This window comes from Parus major, chromosome 8 (genome assembly GCF_001522545.3).
Source record: "Parus major isolate Abel chromosome 8, Parus_major1.1, whole genome shotgun sequence".
NCBI classification, from domain to species: Eukaryota; Metazoa; Chordata; class Aves; order Passeriformes; family Paridae; genus Parus; species Parus major.
In genome coordinates this window covers 21,856,159-21,881,015 of record NC_031777.1, presented here as the reverse complement: position 1 = coordinate 21,881,015, position 24,857 = coordinate 21,856,159, and the positions used below count along the sequence as shown (strand labels likewise).

General features: G+C 56.6%; 4 protein-coding genes across 10 annotated transcripts; 2 read left to right on the top strand and 2 right to left on the bottom strand.

Annotated features, from left to right (window-relative positions):
- Window positions 1-397: 397 nt before the first annotated feature.
- Window positions 398-5,167, bottom strand: TOE1 (target of EGR1, exonuclease). Its single transcript, XM_015636688.2, has 7 exons — window positions 5,035-5,167; window positions 4,915-4,955; window positions 4,701-4,797; window positions 4,377-4,535; window positions 3,847-4,106; window positions 2,408-2,579; window positions 398-1,329 (listed from the first exon to the last, which is right to left on the bottom strand). Exons 1-7 carry the CDS (start codon window positions 5,146-5,148, stop codon window positions 541-543), a joined length of 1,632 nt encoding a protein of 543 aa, XP_015492174.1. The 5' UTR covers window positions 5,149-5,167; the 3' UTR covers window positions 398-540.
- A 590-nt stretch (window positions 5,168-5,757) lies between these two features.
- Window positions 5,758-10,760, top strand: MUTYH (mutY DNA glycosylase). 3 transcript variants are annotated; one of them, XM_033516473.1, is made up of 15 exons: window positions 5,758-5,860; window positions 5,974-6,107; window positions 6,885-6,924; window positions 7,220-7,293; window positions 7,428-7,469; window positions 7,546-7,617; window positions 7,822-7,935; window positions 8,198-8,295; window positions 8,545-8,689; window positions 8,788-8,860; window positions 8,938-9,123; window positions 9,307-9,452; window positions 9,649-9,801; window positions 9,941-9,991; window positions 10,224-10,760. In XM_033516473.1, exons 4-15 carry the CDS (start codon window positions 7,237-7,239, stop codon window positions 10,311-10,313), a joined length of 1,227 nt encoding a protein of 408 aa, XP_033372364.1. In that variant the 5' UTR covers window positions 5,758-5,860; window positions 5,974-6,107; window positions 6,885-6,924; window positions 7,220-7,236; the 3' UTR covers window positions 10,314-10,760. The 3 variants fall into 3 exon arrangements, with proteins under 3 accessions (XP_033372364.1, XP_033372363.1, XP_033372365.1); XM_033516472.1 differs by having other exon boundaries at window positions 8,788-8,863; XM_033516474.1 differs by lacking the exons at window positions 5,758-5,860; window positions 5,974-6,107; window positions 6,885-6,924 and having other exon boundaries at window positions 7,242-7,293; window positions 7,428-7,548; window positions 8,788-8,863.
- Window positions 10,761-11,268: 508 nt separating this feature from the next.
- Window positions 11,269-14,154, bottom strand: HPDL (4-hydroxyphenylpyruvate dioxygenase like). Of its 3 annotated transcripts, none has more exons than XM_015636974.1 (2): window positions 14,085-14,154; window positions 11,269-12,944 (listed from the first exon to the last, which is right to left on the bottom strand). In XM_015636974.1, exon 2 carries the CDS (start codon window positions 12,931-12,933, stop codon window positions 11,755-11,757), a length of 1,179 nt encoding a protein of 392 aa, XP_015492460.1. In that variant the 5' UTR covers window positions 12,934-12,944; window positions 14,085-14,154; the 3' UTR covers window positions 11,269-11,754. The 3 variants fall into 3 exon arrangements, with proteins under 3 accessions (XP_015492460.1, XP_015492463.1, XP_015492461.1); XM_015636977.2 differs by lacking the exon at window positions 14,085-14,154 and adding an exon at window positions 13,133-13,436 and having other exon boundaries at window positions 11,269-13,022; XM_015636975.1 differs by lacking the exon at window positions 14,085-14,154 and adding an exon at window positions 13,133-13,198.
- A 1,189-nt stretch (window positions 14,155-15,343) lies between these two features.
- LOC107208511 (selenoprotein Pb-like) lies at window positions 15,344-18,617 on the top strand. 3 transcript variants are annotated; one of them, XM_015636988.3, is made up of 5 exons: window positions 15,344-15,451; window positions 16,184-16,400; window positions 16,498-16,710; window positions 16,837-16,972; window positions 17,602-18,617. In XM_015636988.3, the coding sequence occupies exons 2-5, from the start codon at window positions 16,198-16,200 to the stop codon at window positions 17,845-17,847; spliced, it is 798 nt and encodes a 265-aa protein (XP_015492474.1). In that variant the 5' UTR covers window positions 15,344-15,451; window positions 16,184-16,197; the 3' UTR covers window positions 17,848-18,617. The 3 variants fall into 3 exon arrangements, with proteins under 3 accessions (XP_015492474.1, XP_015492473.1, XP_033372348.1); XM_015636987.3 differs by having other exon boundaries at window positions 15,351-15,456; XM_033516457.1 differs by lacking the exon at window positions 15,344-15,451 and having other exon boundaries at window positions 15,468-16,400.
- Window positions 18,618-24,857: the final 6,240 nt, after the last annotated feature.

Here is a 24,857-nt window from a genome sequence, read left to right as displayed (position 1 = left end):
TACAATGCTCTGAAGAGTAGGCCATATCTTGTGACCTAACAGATAAGATGGCTTTTGATAGCAGCCATGACACTTGTCATGGTGGCAGCTCTGTTCTAGCCCTAAATAGCTTCAGCAGCACAGGAAGCTGTGCAGTTTCTCAGGATCACGTATCTGGCTTTCAGCCCCACTGCCTCTCCCCTTAGACCAAGTCTGAAGACCTGCTATGGCTTGGTTCTGCATGCAGTTAGCTGGCACTAGAATCAGCTGGCCCAGTTGGGAGGAATTTTCTCCTTCCCTTCTCTCCTGTAAGGGCAAAGGTCTTGTCTGTGCATGCTCTAACCAAAGGTGCATTTCTCCCCCTTCAGCCTCATCCCTGCCTTCAGATCCCAGCATGCCACTAAGGAACACGGGCAACTCCAACTGAGAGCAATTTAATCAGATGTTAAAACAGAAACAAGAATATAAAACCTGTTCCCTTTTTGGTGAGTTCTTGATGGCAGAAAGAACTCCAAAACTTGGAGGAAAAAAAAGCAGAGTTTAGTGAGGAGTTCTGTAGCTCTATGCACTGTCCCAGGCCAACTTTATCTTCTCACTGTGAGCTTTGGAAGATTTAGAAAACAAGCTCTTCACTATCTGCAGTGGTACTGATTTCCCACTGAGGTACAGTTTGTTATGGCAGTCTGGCAACCAGGGCCCTGCACCAGTGTCTGTGTTTTTCCCTTGCTTGAGCATCCAGACATAAGCCATGATATAGCCAGTCATGAACGCATCAAAGCCAGCTCGGTGTGTGCCCCCCTGTGAAGGAGGGACATGGGTTTCCTTTCCTGCAGCACCTGCTGCTTCAGTCTCAGGGGTGGCTGGGTGACTGGCTGAGCCCAACCCAGCGGGAACCTTTGACTCCCTTTCCACTTGGTCACTGTGAGAGGCATTTCCCTTGGCAGAAGGGCTCTGGGCAGCTGCTCCCTGGTCAGTTCTTTCAGTGCTCCCCAGATTCTCTTCCCCTTGTGTGCTGGTGTCTGAGCTGACCTCTGTTTCCATGTCCATGGAGATCTCCTCTAGTGGCCTGCCCTCCCCGTTGGGTGCCATCTCTGCCAGCTCTGTAGCAGCTGCAGGCTCATAGCAGCTCTGCTTCCGTGGCGGTCCTTCCTCCCCGTTCTGAGCTTGTTCCATGTTTTCCCCTGAGCTTTCCAGTTGGAATGCTGTTACAAGCACTTTAATGTTCTTCCGATGTTTCCATCTGTGCTTCCGTTTCTTTCGCTTCTCACAAAGCTTGTCATCCTCATCAATGATGAGGTCAATGTTATGAGACTGTGGACACTTCATCCCTTTTGGACACCACCCATAGGCCTAGGGGGGAGAGAGAGAGAGAGGTCTGTAGCCTTCATCTTCCTGGTTAGAGCAGCAAGCACCATAATGTGGAGTGGAGGTAATTATTCCCTTCCACTGGGGGCTTGTGAGGCTGCAGCAGGACCACTGTCCATTTACAGCCCCCCAGCACACAGGAAAGGTGTTGACACACTGTACTGGGTGCAGCTGGGAGCTGTCAAGGTGCAGCACACAGCATATGAGAGGCCAATGAGGGTTTGTTCTATCTGAAAAAGACAAGGCTAAGGAGAGGGGGATATCTAGTTGGTGTCTGCAGGTAGCTACAGCAGAGGTATGGACAACATGGAGCACAGGGAGAGGGGTCCTGGTAACCGTAAGGGGAAATTATGACTAGAGCTGTAGGAAAACATTTTTCATGTACTGGTCAAGCACTGGAACAAGGACCTGGCATTATTTTTTAATGTCTGTCCTGAACATAATTTCAAAATTTACCAAACAAGGCTCTAAACAACACTGAGGTGGTGGCTGGATGAGAAACTTGGAGATTCCCCAACCTCTATTCTATGACAGAATGTGCAATATCTGGAGACCTCCTTTTCTTCATGATGCACCTGAAGCCAGTCATGCTCTGACCAGATGGGCTCTTTGCTGCTGTAGCTGCACCAGGACAACTGGTGCACTGTTGTGAATCACCCTGTGCCACAGTGTGAAAAGCTGCAGACAAGTAATAATTTTTTATATCTAATAAAGTTAATGGGAAGGATAGAGGTGGCACTTTCTTTCTTGTAGGATAAGCCAAACTACCACAGAACTTTCAGCCCCCCAAGACAGCAAGGGATACTGTAACTCATACTGTCCCACTGCTTAGGGCCATAGACTCTGTTGGAATCTTCCTAATGAAACCTGTAAGATGCCCCACCTCCAAGCAGATCACACTAGTGCCCTATCTGTCATGAAGCCACCTAAAGCTTGAAAATGTTCCTTGTACTATGAAGCAGGTGAGGGGAACTTCCCAGGTGCCTTCCTACAACTTCTGGCTTAGGTCACATGTGCCTCTCTCCATGGAGCCGGGAAGGGAGTGGGGATTTGTGTTACTTACTGAAAATTTCTCACAGACAGGCAGCTTATTCCCCCCTGCAGTGCTGTGACCCTCCTCTTCCACAGAGCAGCAGCGGTAGTCGATGTAGCGGGACATGCTGGCAGGGTAATTGCAGAACTCCACCGTGAGGTGCTGCCCGCTGGAGTCCCTCAGCTTGCAGTTTTCTCGTTTGCTGGAACAAGAGGAGCACACAGTTGCTGTGGGATGGGACCAAGGCATGGAGTAAACGCTGCTCTCCACCAACTCTCAACTCCATGAGTTTCCTGCTCTTGAGCTCCAGCCCCAGGTGCTGGAAAGGAATTCAATCCCAGGAGAGCAGCTTTAGTAAGTAGCTGTTTCCATGCTAATTAAAAGGTTTTTTCTTATGCTGACACAGAGGAAGGGAAAGCAGGGAAAACAGGAGAAGGGGATGCATAGTTTGGATTTTTTAGCTATAAAGGGCACTGAGATATGTGTTTGTCTTCATAATGTTGAAGGACAAGGAAAAGATGCCCCAAAATGAGGTACTGTGCAGACCACCCAGACAGGTTGAACCTGGGCAATGCAGGCAACAAGGAAACAGTTTTCATTTAATGAAAAAAAAACCTGTGTTGTCCCAAGAGCTGGTTAAAAGGCCCAAAACATTTGAAAAACTCTACCAAATGAGAACTTGGGTTAAAACATTTGAGATGTCAACTTAAAAAGTTTTTTTATTTTGTCAAAACACAGCACTCTCATGTTTTGAGAACGGCCATCTTCAATGTTTTCAGACCTCTGAAAGTGGTATTTCCTGAGATAAAACAGTCACTAAAAATACCATTTCTCCTCAAAACAGAGCATGACTTGAGCTTTATGGAGATCTCAGGGGCTTTTTCACTGCCAGGGGCCTGTTTAGATTGCATGAGGCTGGCAGAATGTGGGGCCAGACTGGAAAGCATAGACGCGTGTCCTGAACAAGAGCACAACCCTTGCTTGGAAGGAAGTGATGGGAGTCAGAGTGGGTCACAGGCATCTTGTGTACAGGACATGTGACAGAGCTGGTCAGTGTCGAATGCAGGGAGCACCCACCCTTTAACTGCAGTGTGCCTCACAAAACAGACTTTTAACTAGCAGACCCTGCAGGACAGCCCTGGTTTATTTTCTGTGTGAGCTCCTGCCATGACCCTGTGGCACTGCTGGACCAGAGTCAGGCAGTCTCCCAATTAGATCTTGGAGCAGAACATTGTGGTCAGTCTTCTACTGGCACCAGTTCTGAAGTTCTCTCTCAGCTGCTGCCCACTGAACAGGTAAGGCCTATTAAAAAACAAACTCAGTCTAGAAAGAGAGTAGAGCCACCTAAAAGCACCTTCAGTCAGTGGGACAGTGAAAGGACACAGCTCCCTTGCCTGGAAAAACAAACACGCACTGACTTTGCCTTTGCCTTTCCTCCTGTAAGCTCTGAGTACCAGTGTGCTGCTCACCACTTCTTGTAGGCATACTCCAAGTAGGACGCTACAAAGCGAGTCTCGAACTCCGAGGCATATTTGGTGTCGTATATTCCCGCTGGGAACATCTCGGAGAGATCGGCAGTGAAGGTGCCGAGGCTCTCCGGGAGGTGAGCGTAGAAACATTGGTACAGGAAGACCAGGTCGATCAGGCCGTTATGGAGAATGAGCGGCTTCTTCGCCCGGATGAGCTCCAGGAAAAGCGTCCGAACGCTCAGGCTCTGGCACTCATTGTCCTGCATGAGGAAGGATCAGTCAGTGAGCCTTGGCACCCTGTCTGGCTGTCACCCTGGAGAGCCTTCAGAGCTGACTTACTCTGAACAGAGACACAAACATTTGGAAAAGCAACTGCACCAAGTGGGTTTAAAGCAGCACAGAGGTGAAAGGGATATTGGTGCACGCAAAACCCCAGCATGTGCCCACCTTCACGCAAGAGCAGGGGAAGCCAGCACACTCAAAGAAACCTGGAGCAGAGCAGGCTGAGGTGTCTGAAAGTGGGTTTGTACCTTGTCGTTGCCCTTGTGGTAAGGGATCCCTTGGGAATACTGCTTATTGAAGTCGAATCCGTGCTGCACCAGGAACTGCACTGACTGGGGCTCGACCACGTAATCCTCGGTGCAGAGCAGCGTGAGGTTGTAGATCTGGCACAGGTACGTGTTCTCGGACTGCAACAAGGGGAGCGTGCAAAGAACAGGGACTGCCAAAGGGTCTGTCAAAGGGAGCTGCCGAAACAGCCGGGACAATTCCACGGGGGAATTCCGTTCCCAGAGCGTCCCCGTTCCCCGGGCCGGACCAAGAGAAAACGGCCGCAACGCGGTTCGTGCACGCACCTTCTCCGGGAGCTGCTTGAAACAGGCGACGCCGAGAGACAGGACAGAGCGAGTCCTGGCGGCGCTGCAGACGGCCTTGTAGCGCTCCTCGATGCACCTGGCGGCGGAGAACGGGCCGTGACGGCTCCGGCCTGTCCGTACCCCGGGGAGAGGGCACCGCACAGCCAGTACCGAGAGACGCGCACCCCCACCCCAGGCCCCACCGGGCACTCACGGGCTCAGCAGAGACTTTCTGGCGCCGAGGCCGCTCAGCTCCTGAGAGGGGACAGACACCGTCAGTTGCGCCTCGGGACCGGCCGCGTTCCGCCCCGCTGCCGTCCACCCCCCGGCTCACCGTGTCTACGGCCACGAACGTGGCGGAGCGCAGCGCCAGCACCATGGACGGCCACAGCTCCGCCAGGTTGTCGCTCTGCACGTCCACCACCGGCACCCGCGCCGAGCCCGCCATGGCCGCGCCCGCACGGGGCGTCCGCCGCCGCGCTTGCCCGCCGCCTGCCCGCCGCGGGCCCCGCACGCCTTGCCCGCTCCGCGCCCAGAGCCGCCCGCCCACGCGGCCGGCCCGGCCTCTTCGGGCCCCGGTGGGATTCTTTACCGTTCTCAAAATCCGTTTTCAACCGAAATTTGGCATTAAGTCAACAGGCATTTAACTTGAACAGCTCCTTCAGGTCCTTCCCGAGCAGCCGCTCGGACCGGCGGGAGAAGGGGCGGGCTTCCTTTGCTCCGGGCTTGCTGATTGTCTCCAGGGGGAAAGGAGGCTCCGCCCCCGTCCCAGCGTTCCGGGGGAGGGCGCGTACGAGCCCCCTCCCGGCGCCTCCTTTCGATTGGCTGGCGGGCGGGCGGTGGGCGGGATCTGAGCGGTCCCGCTCTGATTGGTCCTCGCGCGGGGATGGGGCGGGAAATGTTTTCCCGGGAAAGCGCGCGCGGCGCGGGAGCGGCCACGCCATGAGCCCCGCGCGGGCCCGGGCGGCGGCGGCCGGGGCGCTCCGGCGGAGCGGCGGGAGCGCGGCCCCGCCCCAGGGGCGGAACAGGAAGCGCGCGGCGTACCGCGGAGGTGCCCGGTAGCGGGAGGGCTGTGGGAGTGGGGTGCTCTCTCCGAGGCACGGACAGCCACCCCGGGAAGGCTCCGGTGTTTGCTGGGTTCTTGTAAAGCCCGGTACTCGGTGCGCGTCTACCCGGTAGCGGCTTGGTCGGGCTCCCGCCTCTGCTGAGGTTGAGCCCCGCAGCCCTTCGCCGTCTCCCACCGTGCGCTGACGTCGCGCCGCTCTCCTGGCAGGGGCCCCGGCTGCAGCGCCCGCTCCGCCGCCCGCCCGGCATCTCTTCAGCGACCCGGCTGAGGTCGAGATCCTGCGCGGGAATCTCCTCTCCTGGTACGACCGGTGCAAGCGGGACCTTCCCTGGAGGACACTGGTAAGGAGAGACATCGAGAAGCGGGAGTGGGGAACTACTTACACTGCTTTAAAGGAGCCTGGCTGAAGTGACCATGGTGTTTTTCCATATGTCCCGCATCCCTACCTGCATGGAAGTGCTCCCAGCTAGTCGTGGCTGTTTTTTGGTGGGTGGTCTGGAGCTAATCCCTAGGTATGAAGAAAGAGCAGGGCAAGCTTCCCAAATAAAACCTTTAAGAAGAGTACTTATTTCTGGCAAGGTTAGTCTAGCTGTGTTTTAATCCTGTTTTCTTCCTGTCTTTATGATACACTGTAGCAGTGAGTGCTGCATGGAGAAGGTTTCCCTTATATTTGTTTTAAGTCTACTGGACTTTTTTTAGAGCTCCTACCTGTTCTGTGCTCAGCCTGGCAGCAGTGGCTCAAGAGTCATTGCGGTGCTGAGGGTGGGCATCAGCTTTACAGCAACGTCTGAATGGAGGGAACTGCACAGCCCCTCTGTGGGATTTATATCTGCTTCCTTTGCAGGCAGGCTCAGGTATGGGACAGTTCTCTGTGGGATTTTGAACCTCATAAGTAGCTCTCCATGTGGGATTTCATCAGCAAGAAGATGCTTTGGTTGTCACTTGATTAACTCAAATTCAGATCTTCTGAGTGCTTGCGGGAAATATTTTTTTAAATTCCAGATTCCATTGCAGTGTTCAAAACACAGTATGGATTATTTTATTTTAAATGCAGGTCCTCTCTGCAGTGTGGTCCTGTGTCACCTTGTTTCTCACGCTTCATCTTCTTCCCCTTCCAGGCAGTGACGGAGCCAGATGCCGACAGACGGGGATATGCAGGTGAGGAGCAGGGACTGGCATTGTGAGGTGTGGCTTTGGGTGCCATCCTTGGAAGAAGCTGCCTGAAGTGGCCACGAGAGCCATTGATTCCCCTTGCAAGGCACTGGAGGATTGGAGAAACCACCTTGGGCCTGGGGGAGCTCCTGTGAGGCAGCATGTGGGGAAGGTGAGGGGTGGGAGCGTGTCCCATGAGCTGGATGCAGTGCAGGGTTTGTAGGCAGAGCTAAGGTGGCCACAGCAGGAGGTGTGGGTGGTGTTGGTGCCTCTGCTCTGACCCTTGCCCTGCTCCCTGCAGTGTGGGTGTCCGAGATCATGCTCCAGCAAACACAGGTGGCTACAGTGATCGACTACTACAACCGCTGGATGCAGGTGACTGCTCATTACAGAGTCCTGTGCCCACAGGCTGCCCCTTTTGGAGACCTTGTCCACTGCTTGTGGCAGATCCCCAGTGGCAAAGCACAACTCTGCTTGTCCCTGACTTGTCCCCTTCCCTCTTCCCACAGAAGTGGCCGACGCTGCAGGCTCTGGCACAGGCGTCCCTGGAGGTGAGCGTTGCTGGGACCAGGTGCTCTCCCTGCCCTGTGGCTCTCCATTAACACCACGCTGTGTCTCTCGGAGCAGGAGGTGAATGAGCTGTGGGCTGGGCTTGGCTACTACTCCAGAGGGAAGCGTCTGCAGGAAGCAGCAAGGAAGGTGCTGGAGATGGGGGAAAGGGGCATTTCTAAACCCTTATGTGGCTGCTGGGCTGGTGCTGGCTCACATCTGCCCTGCCTCGCTGGGGCTGTGCTGCTGGCACGAAGCTGCAGAGGCTGGGCTCCCATCCTCCCACGGGCAAAATGGGATACCTGCACACACCCACCCCAGCTGCTTCCCTGAGCTCGGCCCCTTCCCTGCCAGGTGGTGTCTGAGCTGGCTGGCCGGATGCCCAGGACAGCTGAGGACCTGCAGAAGCTGCTGCCGGGCGTGGGCCGATACACGGCGGGAGCCATCGCGTCCATCTCGTATGGACAGGTGAGAGCTGGCGTCAGGGGACACGTGTCCCCCTCTCCTGCCCAGCCCCACTCCTGACAGGGTTCTGCTGCTGGGTCTCACAAGCCAAGGGTTCCCCAGGGTTGTGCTTGGCTCTCTCCCCACTTGGGGATGCATCTCAGCCCCCACCGAGCTTGGCCTGTGAGTTGGCCTCGTGTTTGTCCCTCTCCGTCCTTGGAGCATCCCAGCTCCCTTCTTTGTCCGGAGCACATCCCAGCATGGTGATCCCAGCTCCTGGTCACAGGCTACAGGAGTTGTGGATGGGAATGTGATCCGGGTCCTGTGCCGCCTGCGATGCATCGGTGCCGACTCCAGCAGCCCGGCTGTCATTGACCGGCTCTGGTAAGGGGAAAGCTCTGTCTGTTTGGAGCTGTGCTGATCATGGCTAAAGGCAGAATCACTCAGGAGCCTTGGGGAGGCAGGTGTGGAGTATGGGAACTCTTGGGAAGTTGGTGCTGCTGGGAGCAGTGGTAAAAGGAGCTGTGTTGACTGTGCCTACCTTGGAGCTTCCCCCTGACAGGCAGGAGGCAGGCAAAGGTCATGGGATGCTCTCCCTGGAGATCCCTGTGCCTCTCACTGCCATTTCTCCAGGGACATGGCCAATGTCCTGGTGGACAGGAGTCGCCCAGGGGATTTTAACCAAGCCTTGATGGAGCTGGGGGCAACTGTGTGTGTGCCCAAGGCCCCACTGTGTGGGGAGTGCCCTGTGAAGCAGCACTGCCAAGCGTGGCACAGAGTAAGTTGGCTCCAGAACATGGCCCTGGGGGTTTGCTGTGCCTGGGGACAAGGTGGGCTGGTGGATGAGCCCGTCCTCACTTCTGTCCCCCCTCGCAGGTGGAGAAGGAGCTCGCCTTTGCCTCTCAGAATCTGTTTGGAAAACCCCTCCCAGTGCCTGATGTTGAGGACTGTGGTAAGCATGTGGAGAGATCCCTGTTGTAGCTCCAGGTCTGAGCCCTGCAGCAACTGTTACCTTGGTGTTTGCAGGTGTTGGGGACTGTCCCCTGTGCCCCCCAGCCACAGAGCCATGGGACAGCAGCCTGGGGGTGACCAACTTTCCCCGGAAAGCAGCGAAGAAGCCGCCGTGGGTGATGCGAACGGCCACGTGTGTGCTGGAGCGGAGGGGCTGCCATGGGGCCCCAGAATACCTCATAGTGCAGAGACCCAGCTCAGGTAATGGGGCTGGGAAGGAGGAGGACAAAGGCACCACGTGGCGCTTTCCCACCTGCGTGAGGGATAGAGGGAGAGGCACTGGTTGCTGGGGTGGGGAAAGGAGCCCTTTGGGGCTGTGATGAGGCTCAGTGTCCCTGGATGTGTCCCTTTCTGTCTCACAATTACATCATGCCTCCTTCCCAGGTCTCCTGGCTGGGCTCTGGGAGTTCCCAAGTCTCCCGCTGGCTCAAGATCTGCAGGAGGAGAAGGAGAGGGAGGAGCTGGCTGATCACCTCCAGGCCTGGATGGGGCGGCCTGTGGCAGGCAAAGGCCTTCAGTTTATTGGAGAGGTGAGCCTGGAGCTGGAGGGATGCAGTGTGAGTCCTCTGTGCTCAGCCATGGGGATGTAGCACACAGGAGAAGGGTCTCCCTTCCCCACTGTCACCCCTCCCAAGCTCTGCCCTACTCCTCAGGGCCCTGGCAGGCTCAGTGCACTTGGCATCCCCCATTTCCTGCCAACTGCCCATGTCTTTCCGTCCCCCACAGGTCATCCACATCTTCTCCCACATCCACCAGACATATGTGGTCTACTCCCTGCACCTAGATGGGGATGTGACCCTGGACCCTGCCTTGTCCCCATCCCGCTGGGTCACAGAGGATGAGTTCCATGCCTCGGCGGTGTCCACAGCCATGAAGAAGGTATGGGGGGCACTTGGGCCATTCCTCCCTGCCCTCAGTTATGTTGGGAAAACCCCTGGCAAAATCCCTTCAACTTCTCTGGGCTGTCCCAGCTCCCGGACCCTGCTGCTGTTCAGCTCTGGGCTCTCTCTTCCTTCAGGTGCTGAAAGCTCACAAGAAGCAGTGCAGGAAGGAGAGCAGCCCTGTCAAGGTGAGCAGGCTCCATCCAGGGTGCCTGGAGCCCCAGTGCTCTGGGACAGCCTCTGGTGTGCTGTGCTGAAGGTCCCCCTGAGTTTGGGATCAGGCCAAGGAGCACCCCCAGCCTGTGGCAGGGGAACTGGCCTGACTGGCACTGTCCCTGGGTGTCCCCAGTACCTGGGGGGGATCCCTGGAGACCCTGGGGGCCCTTGGGGTCTGGCTGAGCCCTGCTGTGTCTCCTGCAGAGCTCCAAGCGGAAGCGGGGGGCAGGCAGTGCCTGCCCTGGGACGCAGCTCTCCCTCCGCGCCTTCCTCCGGGCACCGACTGCCCCGTGAGGGCACCGACCTTCCTCGGGGGAGACCCAGAGCCCCTGGCTGGGGCGAGGCCTGTCTGGGGTGTGGCAGTGCTGTCCCTGTGCTGCAGCAAGCCCAGCCCACAGCACTGTCATGGTCTCCCACTCTTCCTTTCCCCTGCCTCCGCTGTGGGCGTTGTGCCTGGATGTGGTCACTGGTCCTGGATTAATCCTGGAGCCAGACTTGCCATCCCTCCTTGGCTCAAGCCCTCCTGGGGCTGTTTGGACCCATACTGGCACTACTTTGGCCCCGTGGACTTAGGGCAGCAGGGGTTTCTCTCCAGCAGGGGGAAGGCTGTGGCCACATTGCTCCTGCAGCCCTGTCCCCTGCCTGCATCTCATCCACCAGCCAGTGACTGGGGATGCTGCTGCACCCTCCCTTGTTTTTACTGGACCTGAAAATAAATCTCAAGTGTGTGGGGTTTTCTAAGTGACTGTCTCTGTTGTACTGTGCTAAGCTGGGGGTGTGGGGCAGCCTGTGGTGGAATGTGAAGATAGCCAACAGCCTCCTTAGATCTGGGCTGGGAGAGCAGGGATTTCTTCATTAATGCACCCAAGAGCCCCTTGACTGAGCATTAACTGCTGGTGACCCCAAATAAGACACCCTGAGCACCCCTCCTGCAAGGACAGACATCAGCCCCCAAGGGGCTGCACCTCCCTGGGGCTGAACAACTGCCCCAGGCTTTTTTGTGGCATTTCATCCTCCTTTTATATCTTTTCTTTTGGGCTGCTCAGCACTGTTCACACTGACTGAAGCACCCCGTGCAAAGGCACAGTGCTGGGGGCTGGCAGGGACATGGCACAGTCGTGGCAGGGTGCAAGGGGCAATGATCTCAGTTTTAGGGACATGCCCACTTGGAGTAATGGGAATGGCCATTTCATCCTCACCTGGCACTCAGCATATCTTAAATAGGGGGATTTAAAACCCAAAACAGTGCTTGTAAGTTAATTATTTAATTGAGAGGAGCAAGAGGCCACCACTCACCCCCCAGGGCTGGTCATGCTGTGGCTGGTAGCTGCCAGTGTGTGGCCGTGTCCACAGCCTCCAGATTATCCACTCCCCTCAGGCAGCCCCTCATCTCTCTATGTCCGGGTGTTTCTGTGCCAGCACACTTTTGGCCATGCTACAGGCTCAAGTCTCAATAAATTAAGGTGAAACTAAGGCAGAAAGTTCTTTACATGTGGTCGATAAATCACGAGGAACCCAGGGCAGCGGAGAAATCCCACAGATCCTGAGGCATGCTCAGACCCCTGCTGGACTCAGGCCTGAGTGTCTTGCTCCCACACTGAGTTGGCTCTGGATTGATCTGGAGCTGTCCTTTGGTCCCTGCCCACCTGGGCCATGCCAGGGGTGGGATCTCTGGTCCTTGCCCCAGCGTTGGACTGGAGAAGATGGGGAGCTGAGGGAGGACTGCAGAGTTGCACTATTGCTGCTGGTCCATGTAGACTTGCACAGCTTTCCACAGTGCCCGGATATTGCCTTCACCGAAGCCTGGTGCTCCCCGACGGTCAATGAGCTCCAGGAAGAAGGTCTCCTCAGAGAAGATGGGATGGGTGAAGATCTGCATCAGATATTCCTGAGAGGGACTCTCTGTGGCATCAGTGCCCGCCTGGCCCTTGTCCCCAGGCACTGTGGTGTCCAGGAGGATGCCAAGCTCTGCCAGCATGTGTGGGTCCTGCCCAGCTCCTCGGATCTCCTGTGCTTTGCCCCCCTGGCTGTAATACGTGGTGGGGGGTGTGAAGAACCGTGCTCCCTGCTGCTGCAGAGCCCTGGTGGTGCTGACTATGTCAGTGGTGCAGAGGCCAACGTGCTGGATCCCAGCCCCGCCGTGCTGCTCCAGGAACGTGTCGACCTGGTTGGTGCCATTCTGGGAGAGGGACTCGGCAAAGACCAGCTTGCAGCCATGTGCTGGGGTGCCCTGGGCGCTCTGCAGTGCGAGGAGCAGCATGCCCACCCCCTGCCCCCCCAGCACGTACCCTTCAGCCGGTCTCTCCTGGGGGTTCAGCAGGAAGCGGTGGAAGCCGAAGCAGCGCTGGTACCAGTCCAGAGCTGCCCGGGCCCCGCCCCTGGGGCAGACATACGTGATGTGGTCGAAGTGAGTGATCTTGATCCCATCCCCTGTGGCTGAGGGGGCTCCCTGGATGAGCTGGAAGCCAGGTAGGAAGGGACCCCGGTAACAGGATCGGTCCAAGAGGGTGTGGCTGATGTTGCCCACGACAGAGCTCACCACCCCGTAGGTGACAGAACCACTGTCATCGCTCAGCTCAGTGGGGGGCACCAGCAAGGAGCATCCCTGGCTCTGCAGCCGCTTGCAGAGCCCTGGCACATCATCCACCTCGAAGCAGACATTGGAGGCTGTGCCCAAGGTGGGCTGGGGATCTACGTCATAGAGGAAATCACGGGATGAGGTGCTGGCAGGTGCCAGGCGCTCGTTGACGAGGAAGATGGCAGATTCCCGTCGCAAGGCCAGCTGTCGGACACGAGGCGTCTCCCTCACGGCCACTGGCTGGAAGCGAAAGGTGTTGGCCAGGTGCTGGGCCCAGCCCTGCCTGTAGGGCAGGTGCAGGGAGATGAAGCAGGGGCGGCTCAGCGAGGCTGCCATGGCTGGGCAGGCTGCGGGGAGGACGCAGGGGATCAGGGGGGCTGCTGGCCCTGGGGAAAAGGCATTCTCCCACCTTGCACAGAGCCCACCTGTGTTTGTAAGCACAGATGCAAATGTGTGTAAACTCCTATCTTTTAAATGTATGTATTTTAAATAAGTGTGTCTCAAGAGCCAATTTGCGCTGTGAAAGGGCACTCACCTTTGGGACTAGCTACAAAGAGCTGCACAAGGATGTTGTGCCTTCCTGCCGGCCCTCCACTCTGCTGCCCTGCCCCATGCTTGAGGTCCCAGAGCAGGAAAGCCCTGAGCCCTGGATGCAGCCCTGCAGGTCCCCTCTGGAGCCATGTGTCCTTTGGGAGTGCCGCAGGGAGGTCAGCAGGGATTCCCAGCGGAGGAGGTGTGCTGCACGTGTAAGCAAGATTATGGGGACAAGGGTTGTGGTAGGAATGTCCTGTACCAGGAACACAGAGGTCGGACTGGTAAACATGGAGCAACACGCTGGTTTACAGCTAAAATGCTCCTGTGCTGCCCCCGCGCCTGTCAGGTGCGTCCCACGAAGGGAGAGGAGCAGCGGGGTCATGACCAGGCTGATGTGCCCGTGCCCTTCCCCTCCCCAACAAGGACAGCCTGAAGCCACTATCTCTCTGCAACAGTCTGGGGACAATGACCTTGCCCTAGGGGCACAGAGGAGGGACACTTCGGAAAAGTGACCTTCCTCCCCACCCATCCGAAATATCTGTGATGCTTAAGGACGAAAAAAGATGCGCCCAAAGCCCCAGTCGGCATCACCTCTCCAGAGCACCCAGTGAGGCTTCCTGACCCCATGGCATGCAGGAGCAGCCCCGGCCAGACCGCACAGGAGTGCAGTGGGCTGGGGGCCACACACCTGCTGAAATATTCCCTTTCACCTGCCCGCTCGAAGGGGCTGTGTGCACCGAGCTCTCCCGGCTCCTTCCCACCAGCCCAGGGCGGAGGGACCGCGTGGGATCCCGCTGAGCACATGGGCAGGCTCCGGCGCTCCTTCCCTCGGGCCCTGCTTCCCGCTGCGCACGGCGGCACCGGCGCGATCCCCGCTCCGCTCCCGCCGCCCCGCGCCCGCCCCGCCACCCCCGTGCCCGCGGGGCCCCGCTCGCCCCCGGGCTGCGGCTCACCGGGGTCAAGGCTGCGGGCGAAGGGGACGCCGGGCGGGGCGGGAGCGAGGGCGGTTCAGTTCGCTCCTCCCCGGCATGCACCAGGCACGGCGGGCCGGGCACGGCGCCGGCACTGCCCGGGCGCTGCGGGGCGGCCGCGGGAGCGCTCCCGGCGGGGGAGCGGGGACATCGCCCCGGGCAGAGACGGGGCCGGAGGCTCCGTGGGCCACACAGCTCGTGTCTGTGCAGGGTCATTCCTTGCCAGCCCGAGTCCCAGGACATGAATTGGGGAAACGTGTCCCTGCTCAGTGCTGGGCACTTCACGGTGTTCGGGGTACCCGCTGGGGACTTGGGGGGAACAGTGTGCGGCTGGGGGCTGACACCTCTGCGGAAAGCCCGGTGTCAGCCATGAGGGACTGCTCACCAGTCCAACCCACGGCCCCACACCCTTGCCTCCAGACATCTCCGGGCCTCTCCAGCCCCTCAGCAGCGATCCCCTGTCCCGTTGCTGTTTTCAGGCGAATCCCCCCTCCACGTGTGCCTGGGAACATGATCTGCCCCCGCTGTGACTGTGGCTGCTGCCCTTCCCTGCCTTATCATGTTTTTGTACAGATCCCAGGTACAATAAACTGCTCAAATATTTGCAGAGATGTCCTTGTGCTGCCAGAGTGGTGAGCTTCTCTTGTTTGGTTGGGGGGTGGAATCCAGCGTCGCTGTGATTTCCCAAGGAAACATCGACACCATTACAGCCGCACCAGTGTGGGGCCGGGCAGGAGGCATGGAACCGGACACCGGGGAGCTGCTGTGGAGCCAGACTTAGCTATGGGCACAACAGGACAGCCCGGCTTTTGGGGTGACACCTCACAGGGCAGGCAGCTCCAGCGCTCCGGTGTGTGAGGGAGGCAGCATCTTTTTGGCTGCAGGGTAGCAGAGACTGCACTGGTGGCTCCTCTGGGACCTTGCGCAGGGATAGCGCTATTCGAGGTCACCCCACAATCCTGCAACCCTTTGGCGCAAGCAGTGTCCTTGGCAGCCCTCCTGTGCCTGGGAGGTTTGGAGCTGCTGTGTCCATCTCTTCCCTGCAGCACCGCCTGTCCCCCGCTGGCGTCAGCCCGGCACCAGGCACCGCTTTGCTCCAGCACGGCTGGGGCTGGGCTGTGGCAGCAGCACCCCGAGGCCACATGGCACCGACGGAGACAGTGCCTGCCTTGTCGCCGTCCCCTCCAGGCAGGCGGTGGTGGCTGAGGCGCAGTCCCCGCTCCAGCCAGGCCCTTCTCCTCCCTCCTGGGCGGGGAGAGTGGACAGGAGATAAAAGGGGGACCAGGGCCAGCTGGAAGTTGCTGAAAGCTGCTGCGGCCCGAAGCGAGGGAGGACTGCAGCAAGGAGAAGTGCGGTATCGAGGGCTCGTTCTCGCGGGGAGAGGGCTGGGGAGTGGGGGCACATCCACCCTGCCCAGATCCTGCATCTCCATGCTCCCTCCCCAGATCCTCCCCCCCGGACCCCTATCCTCCCCCTTGCCCATTAAGCGTGCTGGATATTATAGGGGTGGGGAATATCCCGGGATGGGCTGGGTTAGGTTGGAGGACGTGGCTTCAGGCAGATATTGGGACTCAAGGGCTTTAAAGGCTCTGTGTACCCCCAAAGCACTTTGTGGGGCATCAAGGACTCTCAAGGTGACCTGAAGGTGAAACCATCTCTGTCCCAGTGGCTGCTCGCTGGCAGCTGAGATAATGAGGGCTGTATCCCTGCTCCCTTTCTGGGGCAAAGACAGACCTCTCTCTGGGGCTGGGTTTGTTTTGTGGGATCGGAGAAGTGGAGAAGGTCCATGGGAGGAGAAGGACCTTCATTTCTTGAGATGTGGAGGAGGTGTCCACTGCCAGGGGAGAACAGGGCGCTGTGGCACTGGGTGCCTACAAAAGACAGTAGCAAGGAGCTGGGTGCTCCAATTCCCCACCTCGTCCCCCTTTCCTTGCCCCTTGGGGTGGGGGTCCTGGCTCCCAGTGCCAGGATCAAGCCAACACTGCCCACAGTCCTTGTCTGCCCTGGAACAGGATGCAGGGAGATATTTTGGGGTTGCAGTGGATCTGGGAGGAGAGTAACACCCCATGTCCCCCTGCCAGGGCCGGGGTCAAGGATGGGGCTGCTGGTGCTGGCCCTGGCCACCTGGCTGGGGCTGGCCTCGGCCTCTGAGGAGGCGGCCAACAGCAGCCGGATCTGCCAGGAGGCACCGGCATGGACCATCAATGGCTCGAGCCCCATGGAGGGGACGGCAGGGCAGGTGACGGTGGTGGCCCTGCTGAAGGCCAGCTGACAATTCTGCTTGCGGCAGGCCCACAGGTGAGCCGCGCTCCCTCTCCCCAGAACAATCCCCCCGCCTCGGGGGCGTAGGGCAGCCCCCTGCCCCGGCAGCCCCTCCAGTGCCTCCTTCCCGCAGCCTGGGGGGCCTGCGGGAGCGGCTGGCCCGGCAGGGCATGGCCGATGTCCACTACATGATCATCAACGAGAAGGCGCCGCTGTCCCGCGCCATGCTGCCAGAGCTGGAGCGCCATGCCCCGCCCGGTGTCCCCGTCTTCCAGCCAGAGCAGGAGGACCCTGACGTCTGGCAGGTCCTGGGGGGTGACAAGGACGACTTCCTTGTTTATGACCGGTGAGTGTCCCCCGATTCGCCTGAGGCTTTTCTGGGTGTTACAGAGCGTCCAAAATCTCCCCTCGTGGCTGGGCTGGGGGGATTCCAGACCCCTGCCTTGAGCCAGGCCATGACTTTTCCCCTCAGGTGTGGCCGCCTGGCTTTCCACATCCAGTTGCCCTTCAGCTTTCTCCACTTCCCCTATGTGGAGGCAGCCATCCGCTCCAGCCACATCAAGGACTTCTGTGGTAACTGCTCCCTCTACCCCAACACTACCCAGCAGGTAAGAGCTGGAATGCTCGCTGGAGCAGGGATCCCTTCTGTCCTTTGGCACTGCACATCAGCAAAAACAATCTTATCTCCGTGTTGGGGATGGGCTCTAGGTTGGCAGCTGCCCTCAGATGTGTTTGAGAGGGAAGGTGATGAAAGGTCTGGAATAAGGGCACTTAAATAGGTCAGAGCTTTCCGGTTGAAAAGGAATTGACTAAAGGGGTCACATCCCATGTCTGGGAATGCTAACTAGGACTGTTCTGATATAAGAAAGGGCGGGCAGTGGATGCAGAGGTGGCAAGCTCAGAGCAAAGAAAAGGGTGTAGCTCTGAGCTTGGCAGGCGATTAGTCACCTCCCAGGAGAAAAATACATCCAGAAATACTAAATGCATATTCCTGTTTCTGGACCACAGACAGCTGGAGCCAAGGGACACGAGTGTAGAGGTTTGTGCCCTGTGCTGCAGACTCTCCTGTCCTCCGTCTGCCATGGATCAGGGCTGGAGAGCATTTGCTCTGACCCACAGATTTCTGTATGATGAATGTTGGTCTGCCTTTTTCCCAGTCCGCAGCTGTGCTCCCAGGCTTTCTGCAGAGCTCTGTGGCATTCGCATACCACACCAGTCCTTGTGTTACTTTCCTCAGGCTAACAGTACCATGGAGGGCCCTGCAACCCCGAGCCCACTTCCTGAACACGAGGGGATGGAGTCAGAGACCCCCATGCACCAGCACAAGCCCCTCCATCCTCACCACCATCACAAGGTCAGCAGTGAGAGAGATACAAACCCAAGTGAGGACCACAAACCCGCTACCCATGCTCACCACCACCATGGAGACCACGGCCAGCTCCATCACAAGGGGAAGAAGCAGAAGGAGGGGGATGAGCATTAAACCAGGCTGGACAGCCTTGCAGAACCCAGTAGTGTGCAGATGACCCCAACTCACTTCACAGAAGCACGGAAGGACTTGCTTTGTGCTGCTGGTCACCAGCAGCACTGGTTTAACAGCTCCCTCCAGCATACCCCATGTGGGTTGCACTCCTACGCTGTGATAGGAATGGAAATTCCCCTTGGACCTGCTCAGTGCTGCATTTTCAGCCCCAGGGCTCAGTTCTGAGCCTTCATCTGCCACTGCCTGTCTTTCTGTGCTCAATGAAGCCCGCTGTGCAAACCAGGAGTTCCCTGGTCATTGCTGGCTGACACTGCGCAGAGCAGAAGGGCAGGGGTGGAGGGGCCAGAGCTGGGATGGGAGCAGCACTGCTGGCATCTTCTGCCCATCCAGACACTCCTGGGTGTGCTGGAATCCCTGGGTTTCCTGGCCAGGGAGCGAGGGGAGGGACACCGTGTGCCCCACAGGACATGGGCACAGGGGACTGAGGGCACGAGGAGTGGTGGGATGTCGCAGCTGCCCATGGTCCAAACCCTGTACCCCCATAGCTGTCGCATCCTGGGCACCCCGCAGACCGTGCACACGGGTATGTGCAGTGGTGGTGGGTGGCCGCAAGATGGTGGCCTTGTCCCCTCTTGGAGACCCAGGGGCTGTAACTGATGGGCACAGCCCGAGGAGGACAGCGTGAGCATCCTGAGGTCTTTCCTGGGGGTAAGCGAGGTGGGGAGGGCAGCGTGGATGTCCGGAGTACGAATAAAACCTCTGTGAAGTGACCACTGCTCAGTCTGGCCTCTGGTGGGCCTGGGGGTGGTTCTTGTTCAGTGCTGGTCTTTGCTCTGGGCACAGAGGGGGATGCAGGGCTGGATGTAGAGCCCATGCAGCAGCTGGGGGTGATTTACATCCCTTGATCAGGGGTTGGACATAAAGGGGTCGAAGACTGAAGAACAGTCCTCTTCAAGCGAAGACCCCATCTCTTTCTATCTCCTGGCTGCCTCCCAGGATGGGGGCCCAGGACATTAACACTGCGATGCTTGGAGGATGCTTGGCTCTGCACCTGCATACCTGGCTTGTAGTGATCTCGGGGTGCCTGCCCCAAGCTGCTGCTGGTTCCCACATGCAGTCCAAAATCACCGTGGGCATCTTGTCCCCAGCACCCAGACCCATCCCCACTGCAGGCACGTCGTGGGGCTCCCCAGCCCTCACGCCTGCCTGCAGCTTGGGGTGCCCCAGGCCTGCCTCTGCCCTTTACTCCAGCTCCATCCATCATCCCACACAGCCCTACTCCAGGCCCCGCAGTCTGAGTGGGGAGCAAAGAGAAGTTTTTCTGCTCAGTGTTTTCATGGTGCTGTGTCCCGATGCTGGGTCATCCTGTCTCTGCTGGAGGATGCTCTGCACAGTGACTGGGACAAGAACCAGGGTGAAAAGAAGCTGTTCTTCACAGGGATGAGAGCAATGGGATCAGATGTGTCCTTCTCACCAGCCAGGCTCTCCCATGGAGTGCTGGCTGAGACCCTGCTCCCCCTCCTCCATCTCTCCTCCCCCTTCCTCCTCTACCTGCTCCCAGTAGCCTGCAAGGGCACCTCTGTCTGCTGCTCCTGCCATCAATATTGAGGTTATCTTTTTCTTCTGGCAGCTGCTGTAATTGAAACAAAGCAGGCCGGGCCTCACGGGCTTGGCTCCTCTCGCTCATTTTGCCGGTGCTGCTGAGACAACTAATTCATCTTATCAATGCATGGTTGGCCTCTTTTCCACCAGATCCAGGCAGAGTGGTCTCCCTGCCACAGCTGGTAGGGGCAGACTGTGCTCCTGTGGCGTGCTGCTGGGCACTGCTCTTAGCCAGCTTCTGGTCCTTGGCTTACCTCAGCTGGGTGCTGGCCACCAGCAGGAGATGTCAGAGGAGACAGTCAGGGGAAGAGGTACAGTCTGGAAGGATGGTGTTGACTTTTGTCTCTTTCTTTTACCTTCTGATGCATTATCAGCACTAGTATTAAATTCCACATGCTTTCCCTGTGCAGCTCTAAAGGTGTCCCTGCCAGGGAGGTGACAGGTGATGAGTGGCGCATACATGGATTTGCATTCCCTCACTGATGATCAGTGCTGCAATTAGCCATGACAGAGAGAGGGATCCCATCTGGTGCTGGGTGTGTAGTCCTGTGCAACAGCTACCATTTGGTTACCTCCCAGTAGACAAATTCCTGGGCCTGAAAGCTTGGGTGGGCATTTTGCTTTGGGTAGAGACATTGAGGTGTGGGAAAAAGCTTTGACATTTTTTGGGTGAAGTCCTACATGACTGAGTAGGAGTAAGGCTTTAGAGTGAAACCGATCCTATTCCATATATTATTGTCCAAAGACCTGAAGGGTTTGGGGTGCCATGCTTGGAGTCCTATGACAGGATTCAGCGCTGAAAGATGCCAGAAACCTGGAGCTCTGCAAATCCTGTATCAATGTCTGCACTACTGCGATGCTGAGGGAGAGCTTTGCTCTGGGTGGGGTGGAAAGGTGTTTTGGGGGAGGAAACAGGCTCTCTACATCACCAGTGTCTTGGAGACTGATGGTGTAAGTAGAGCCAGAGAGCTCCAAGGAATCCTCACCTGTTGGGGGTCTGGCTCAGCTGAAGGGTCAGGGGCCAGAAACAAGGGCTGACTCCAGGTTCTAGCAGTGCTGTTCCTTGGTGCCCTGTTATCTGTGGCCGTGCTACCACCCTGGAGGAGGACAGATGGCAGCTTCACATCACATGAAGCCTTGGCCCTGTGTGCTGCTCCTGCCGAGGGCCAGGCAGATCCTCTCGGGAAAGGAGGAACAGCCAGTCCTAATGTCAACAGAGGCCTCTTGTGCAGCGATGCTGTGTCAAGAAGAGGAATGGGTCCCTCCTCCTCCGCCCATTCATCTGGCAGCAGGGGTTGGCGTGCTGCCAAGCCAGGCTGCTTTGGAAACATTTCATTGAGGAGGCAGCTGAGCCTAGGAAAACAGAATGAAAATATACAGAGGGATCACTGTTGTTAGGCAAAATAAATGCAGGCGGCTGCATTTCTGTCCCCCAAGTTCAGCCCAGCCGGGCCCCTTTGCCTTCTATGGGGTCAGGGTGGCTGCTGCTGCCTGGGGATGGGCATCATCCCATAACCCATCCTGGGTTAGAGCTGGGGAATGAGGCCTGGAGAGATCATCCATGGCTTTGGCCAGCTTGCTGATGACCCTGGTGAAGAGACCCAGATTCATCTTGGTGTAACATTGCCCAAGGAGATGGGATAGAGAAGAGAAACAGCAGCAGGGATGAGCCAGCAGCAGTGACTCGTGGTCCCTGCATGGCCACCAGGGCAGGGGAGTTGATGGAAGCAATGCAGGGGCTGCAGAAGTGAGTCAGATTTTGGCCACGTTCATTCCCATCTCCCTCTTCAGCATCAACTGTGGGACCAGGCTGGGCTGGAGGCCCCCAGCAGGACAGAGTCCAATCTCGGTTTTCAAAGCCCAGTTGCTTGGCATGCCCCATCTTCTGTCTGCTGGCATAGGGAGAGCAGAGTCATCCCAAATCAGTCCCCAGAGGGTGGAGATGCCTCTCTGACTTCTGAGCAAAGCTGCATACAGGTTGGCCTTTCCCTTTGTTTCTTCCTATAACCTCTCTCCTTCCTCCAGAAGCCCTCAAGGCACTCCATGGCCATTTGATGACCAATGAGAGATGAATCCCAGCTCTTTCCCTCCCTCCTGGTGGGTCCAGAGTGGCTTGGGGGAGGCAGAGCTAGAGCCCCAGCCCCATGGGCTACCAAGGCTCTCAGCCCTACATTCTGTGCTTTCTGTGGCTTTACCTCCTCTCTTTGTGTGCCCAGCACAGTCTAGTTCTGTTATTTACAGCTTAGATCAAGGGGTTGAAAGAGCCCAGTGTGAACAGAAAAAGCCAAACCCACACTCTGGGAGAGACACATGTCACCAGCCTAGCTCATGTGTGGATTTGCAGCACAGGGCAGGTGCCCAGGGCTGAAACTGGACCCTGCCCTGGTCCTTGTGTTTGTAGGAGCTTTGCTAAGATTCAGGTTCCCCTCCTGCCCTCCTGCCGAGAAAGCAGACATCGAGATAATCCTTTTCTGCCGTGTGAGGGATGATTTGCCATGTGTCTCTCCACACACCTGTCCCAGAAACAGGTTGGGTGTGATGCTGGATTCCCAAATCCTGATGATAAGAGAGGCCTGGGATGAGGGCAGATATGACAGTGATGGCCCTCACGGCACCTGAGGAACCACAGCTTAGTAGAGCTGCCAAAATGCCTGACTCCAACTTCCCATCCAGCTGGACCCTGTGATCCACACGTGTTCCAAAGCTGGGGCAGACCCCATACTAAAGGCTAACAGAAGCATTGTTTACCCCTTGCTTTACCATAATTTATTCATACTCTTGTAGCCTGAAAAAAAGATTCCCCATTTATTTTAGCATCTCTAATTAAGGGGAAGGAACTTCAGTGGCTGGAAGGGGGAGGCAGTGGCCCAAGAGGGTTGTTTTCTGCTGAGCTCAGCCCCGAGACAGCCAGCCTGGCCAGGATGGACATCTCTCCAGTGCGGGACTGAGTAACTTTTTGGAGCACTCTGCGCTTTTAGACTCCATGCTGGAGAGGTGGCTGTTCCTCCTAGAAGCCAAGGGTCTTCTCCCAGCAGCTCCTCTGCACTTAATTGCTGTCTGCATAGCAAATGTGTTTGCTGGAAGGGTGCTGAAATCTCTGTGGCAAGATAGAGGCTCAGCACTTCACTAATCTTACAGGGGCTGGGGGGAGGCAGCCCTGGCAAGCCAGAGGTGTCATGTCATGTGTGGGGGAAAGAGGGAACAACAGCCTGTGACAGCCAGATCTCTCTGCCTGGGTACAAGGGGGTGTCTGGTCTGCATCATCCCAGTCTGAGCAACCACAGGGGCACACAGGCAAGTAGAGCTGTTCCTGGATCGACATGAGGGTGAGAACAGCCATCCCACACCTGATCTTGGAATTCAGCCTGTGCTTGGTGAGGGGAGATGGTACTTTCATCTCTTTACATACAGTCCTTGTATTTCTCTTTTGAGTACACAGACAGTTGCAGTCACACCTGAAAGAGGCCTTTGAGCTTGTCAGTTCTGGAAAGTTTCATAAAATAACTGGCTGGCTAGCAAAAAGCCACTTTATTAGAGTCCCTGCTGGAAGAGGAGCACAGCAATAACTCAGCGCTAATGAATCAGTGGAGAATCCACAGGGGATTTGAACGGTTTGACAGCAAAAACCTCCAACTCCAGTCTATGCTTTGTTGGAGACCTTACTAGGCACTGGAAAATCTAAAAATGGTGCTAAACTCCATGGGCAACCAAATCAAGGTGTCCCTCCTCTTGTTTGCAAGACCAAATATAAGACAATGTTCTCTGTCTCTTCCTAGACATTGGATCTATGGGGGTGCTAAGGAATAACTATCCCGGCCAATAGATTCCTCTGCTCCCAAATGCATTAGGGCAAGGCAGCTACAGTTACTCCCTGTGTCCTTTTCCTTCTGCCTCTGCTCTGAACAGCATCAGCAACACAGGAAAGGCAGAAACAGCCACATTTCCAATGGGTACTGCGGAGGCTGTAGCAGGGAGTTTGGTTGCTGATAAGCCTGTCTATGGCTGCTTTGCAGCAGCAAATGCTCTGGATGGCTGGAGCAGGAGTTTGGTGTCTGCCTGCACTCTACTATCCTGTTCCTTTCCCATTGTTAATTTGCCATAAATTTTCTTCTGTCCTTGTATATCTTCATCTGTCACCACAAATTCCCTGGTGCTCCCTGGGCCTTGCAAAGCTCTGCTGTCATTCTCTAAAGGCTCAGGCAGTGTCACTCATGTTAGTGAGGACACAGCATTGACTGTTGGGAGCCAAAGCAATGTCAAAGCAGCATGGGAGCATCCAAAAGAGGGGAAGATGCCCAGAGAAAAGCAGTCTTTCTGCTGAGGATGGGGTTTGGGCATGGTGGGGAGAGAGGAGAACAGCTACATGAAGGTGTGCAGGTGGGAGCAGCCAAGGGGGTGACATCCCCTTGGGCTGAGACGTGGTACCAGCCATCACTTACCTTGACTGTCATGAAACAAAGCACAGGAGCCAAGAAGCCCACAGAGGCATCTCATCAGTACCCTTGTCCTTTCTCCTTTTTATAGTCCTTGAATTTAATTTCTAGGAAGATGAAAGCAGTTTTCTTACTCCACAGCACCTGCACCTTAAAGCTGGACTTCTGATTGAGCTGGCACCCAAAGAATTTCCAAGGGTATTGCTTTCCGTTGCTGCCTGGCTGTGGTCTAGAGCCCCTGGGGCTCCAGCCCCTTTGGTCAGTCAATTTTCTAGCCAGAGACTCAAAATGAAATACTTCCTGGAGCCAGCAGAAGAAATCAGCATGTCTTGGGTTGCAATGCAAGATATAACCAAAAGTATGTATTCTATTACCATTGTTAAAACCAGGTAGGGCAGTGTTCTTTATCTCTTCCATCAGCCATCCCTCATAACTGGGGGATGTCTCCTGTTAATGGGCCAGCTGTTAAAACCAGGTGGGGCAGTGTTCTTTATCTCTTCCATCAGCCATCCCTCATAACTCCAGGGGGATATCTCCTGTTAAAGGGCCATTGAGCCTCACTGCATGACTGACAAAATTACATCATCCCATCGTGAGATGCTCCACCTAGGGGGAAGAGCCAAGCATTCCTGACTGGATATAATCAGAGATTTGGAACACCACAGGCAGCCTTTCTTCCACTGGATTCCCAGAGGAAGCTCAGACCCATCTACACCACCAGACCTTCAGAGGAAAACTACACTCTTCTACAGGATCATTGCTTCAACAGAACCACATCTGTCACTCCAGGAGGACTGCAGCCACCGTTTAATAGGACTGCTACCAACACCCTGACCAACAGGGTATCAGGCTGTGTTCTCTGACAGTGTTTTTTGTTTCGTACTACTGCATTTTTATGTTAATTTTCCTAGTAAAGAACTGTTATTCCTACTCCAAATGTCTTTGTCTGAGAGCCACTCTATTTCAAGACTATAA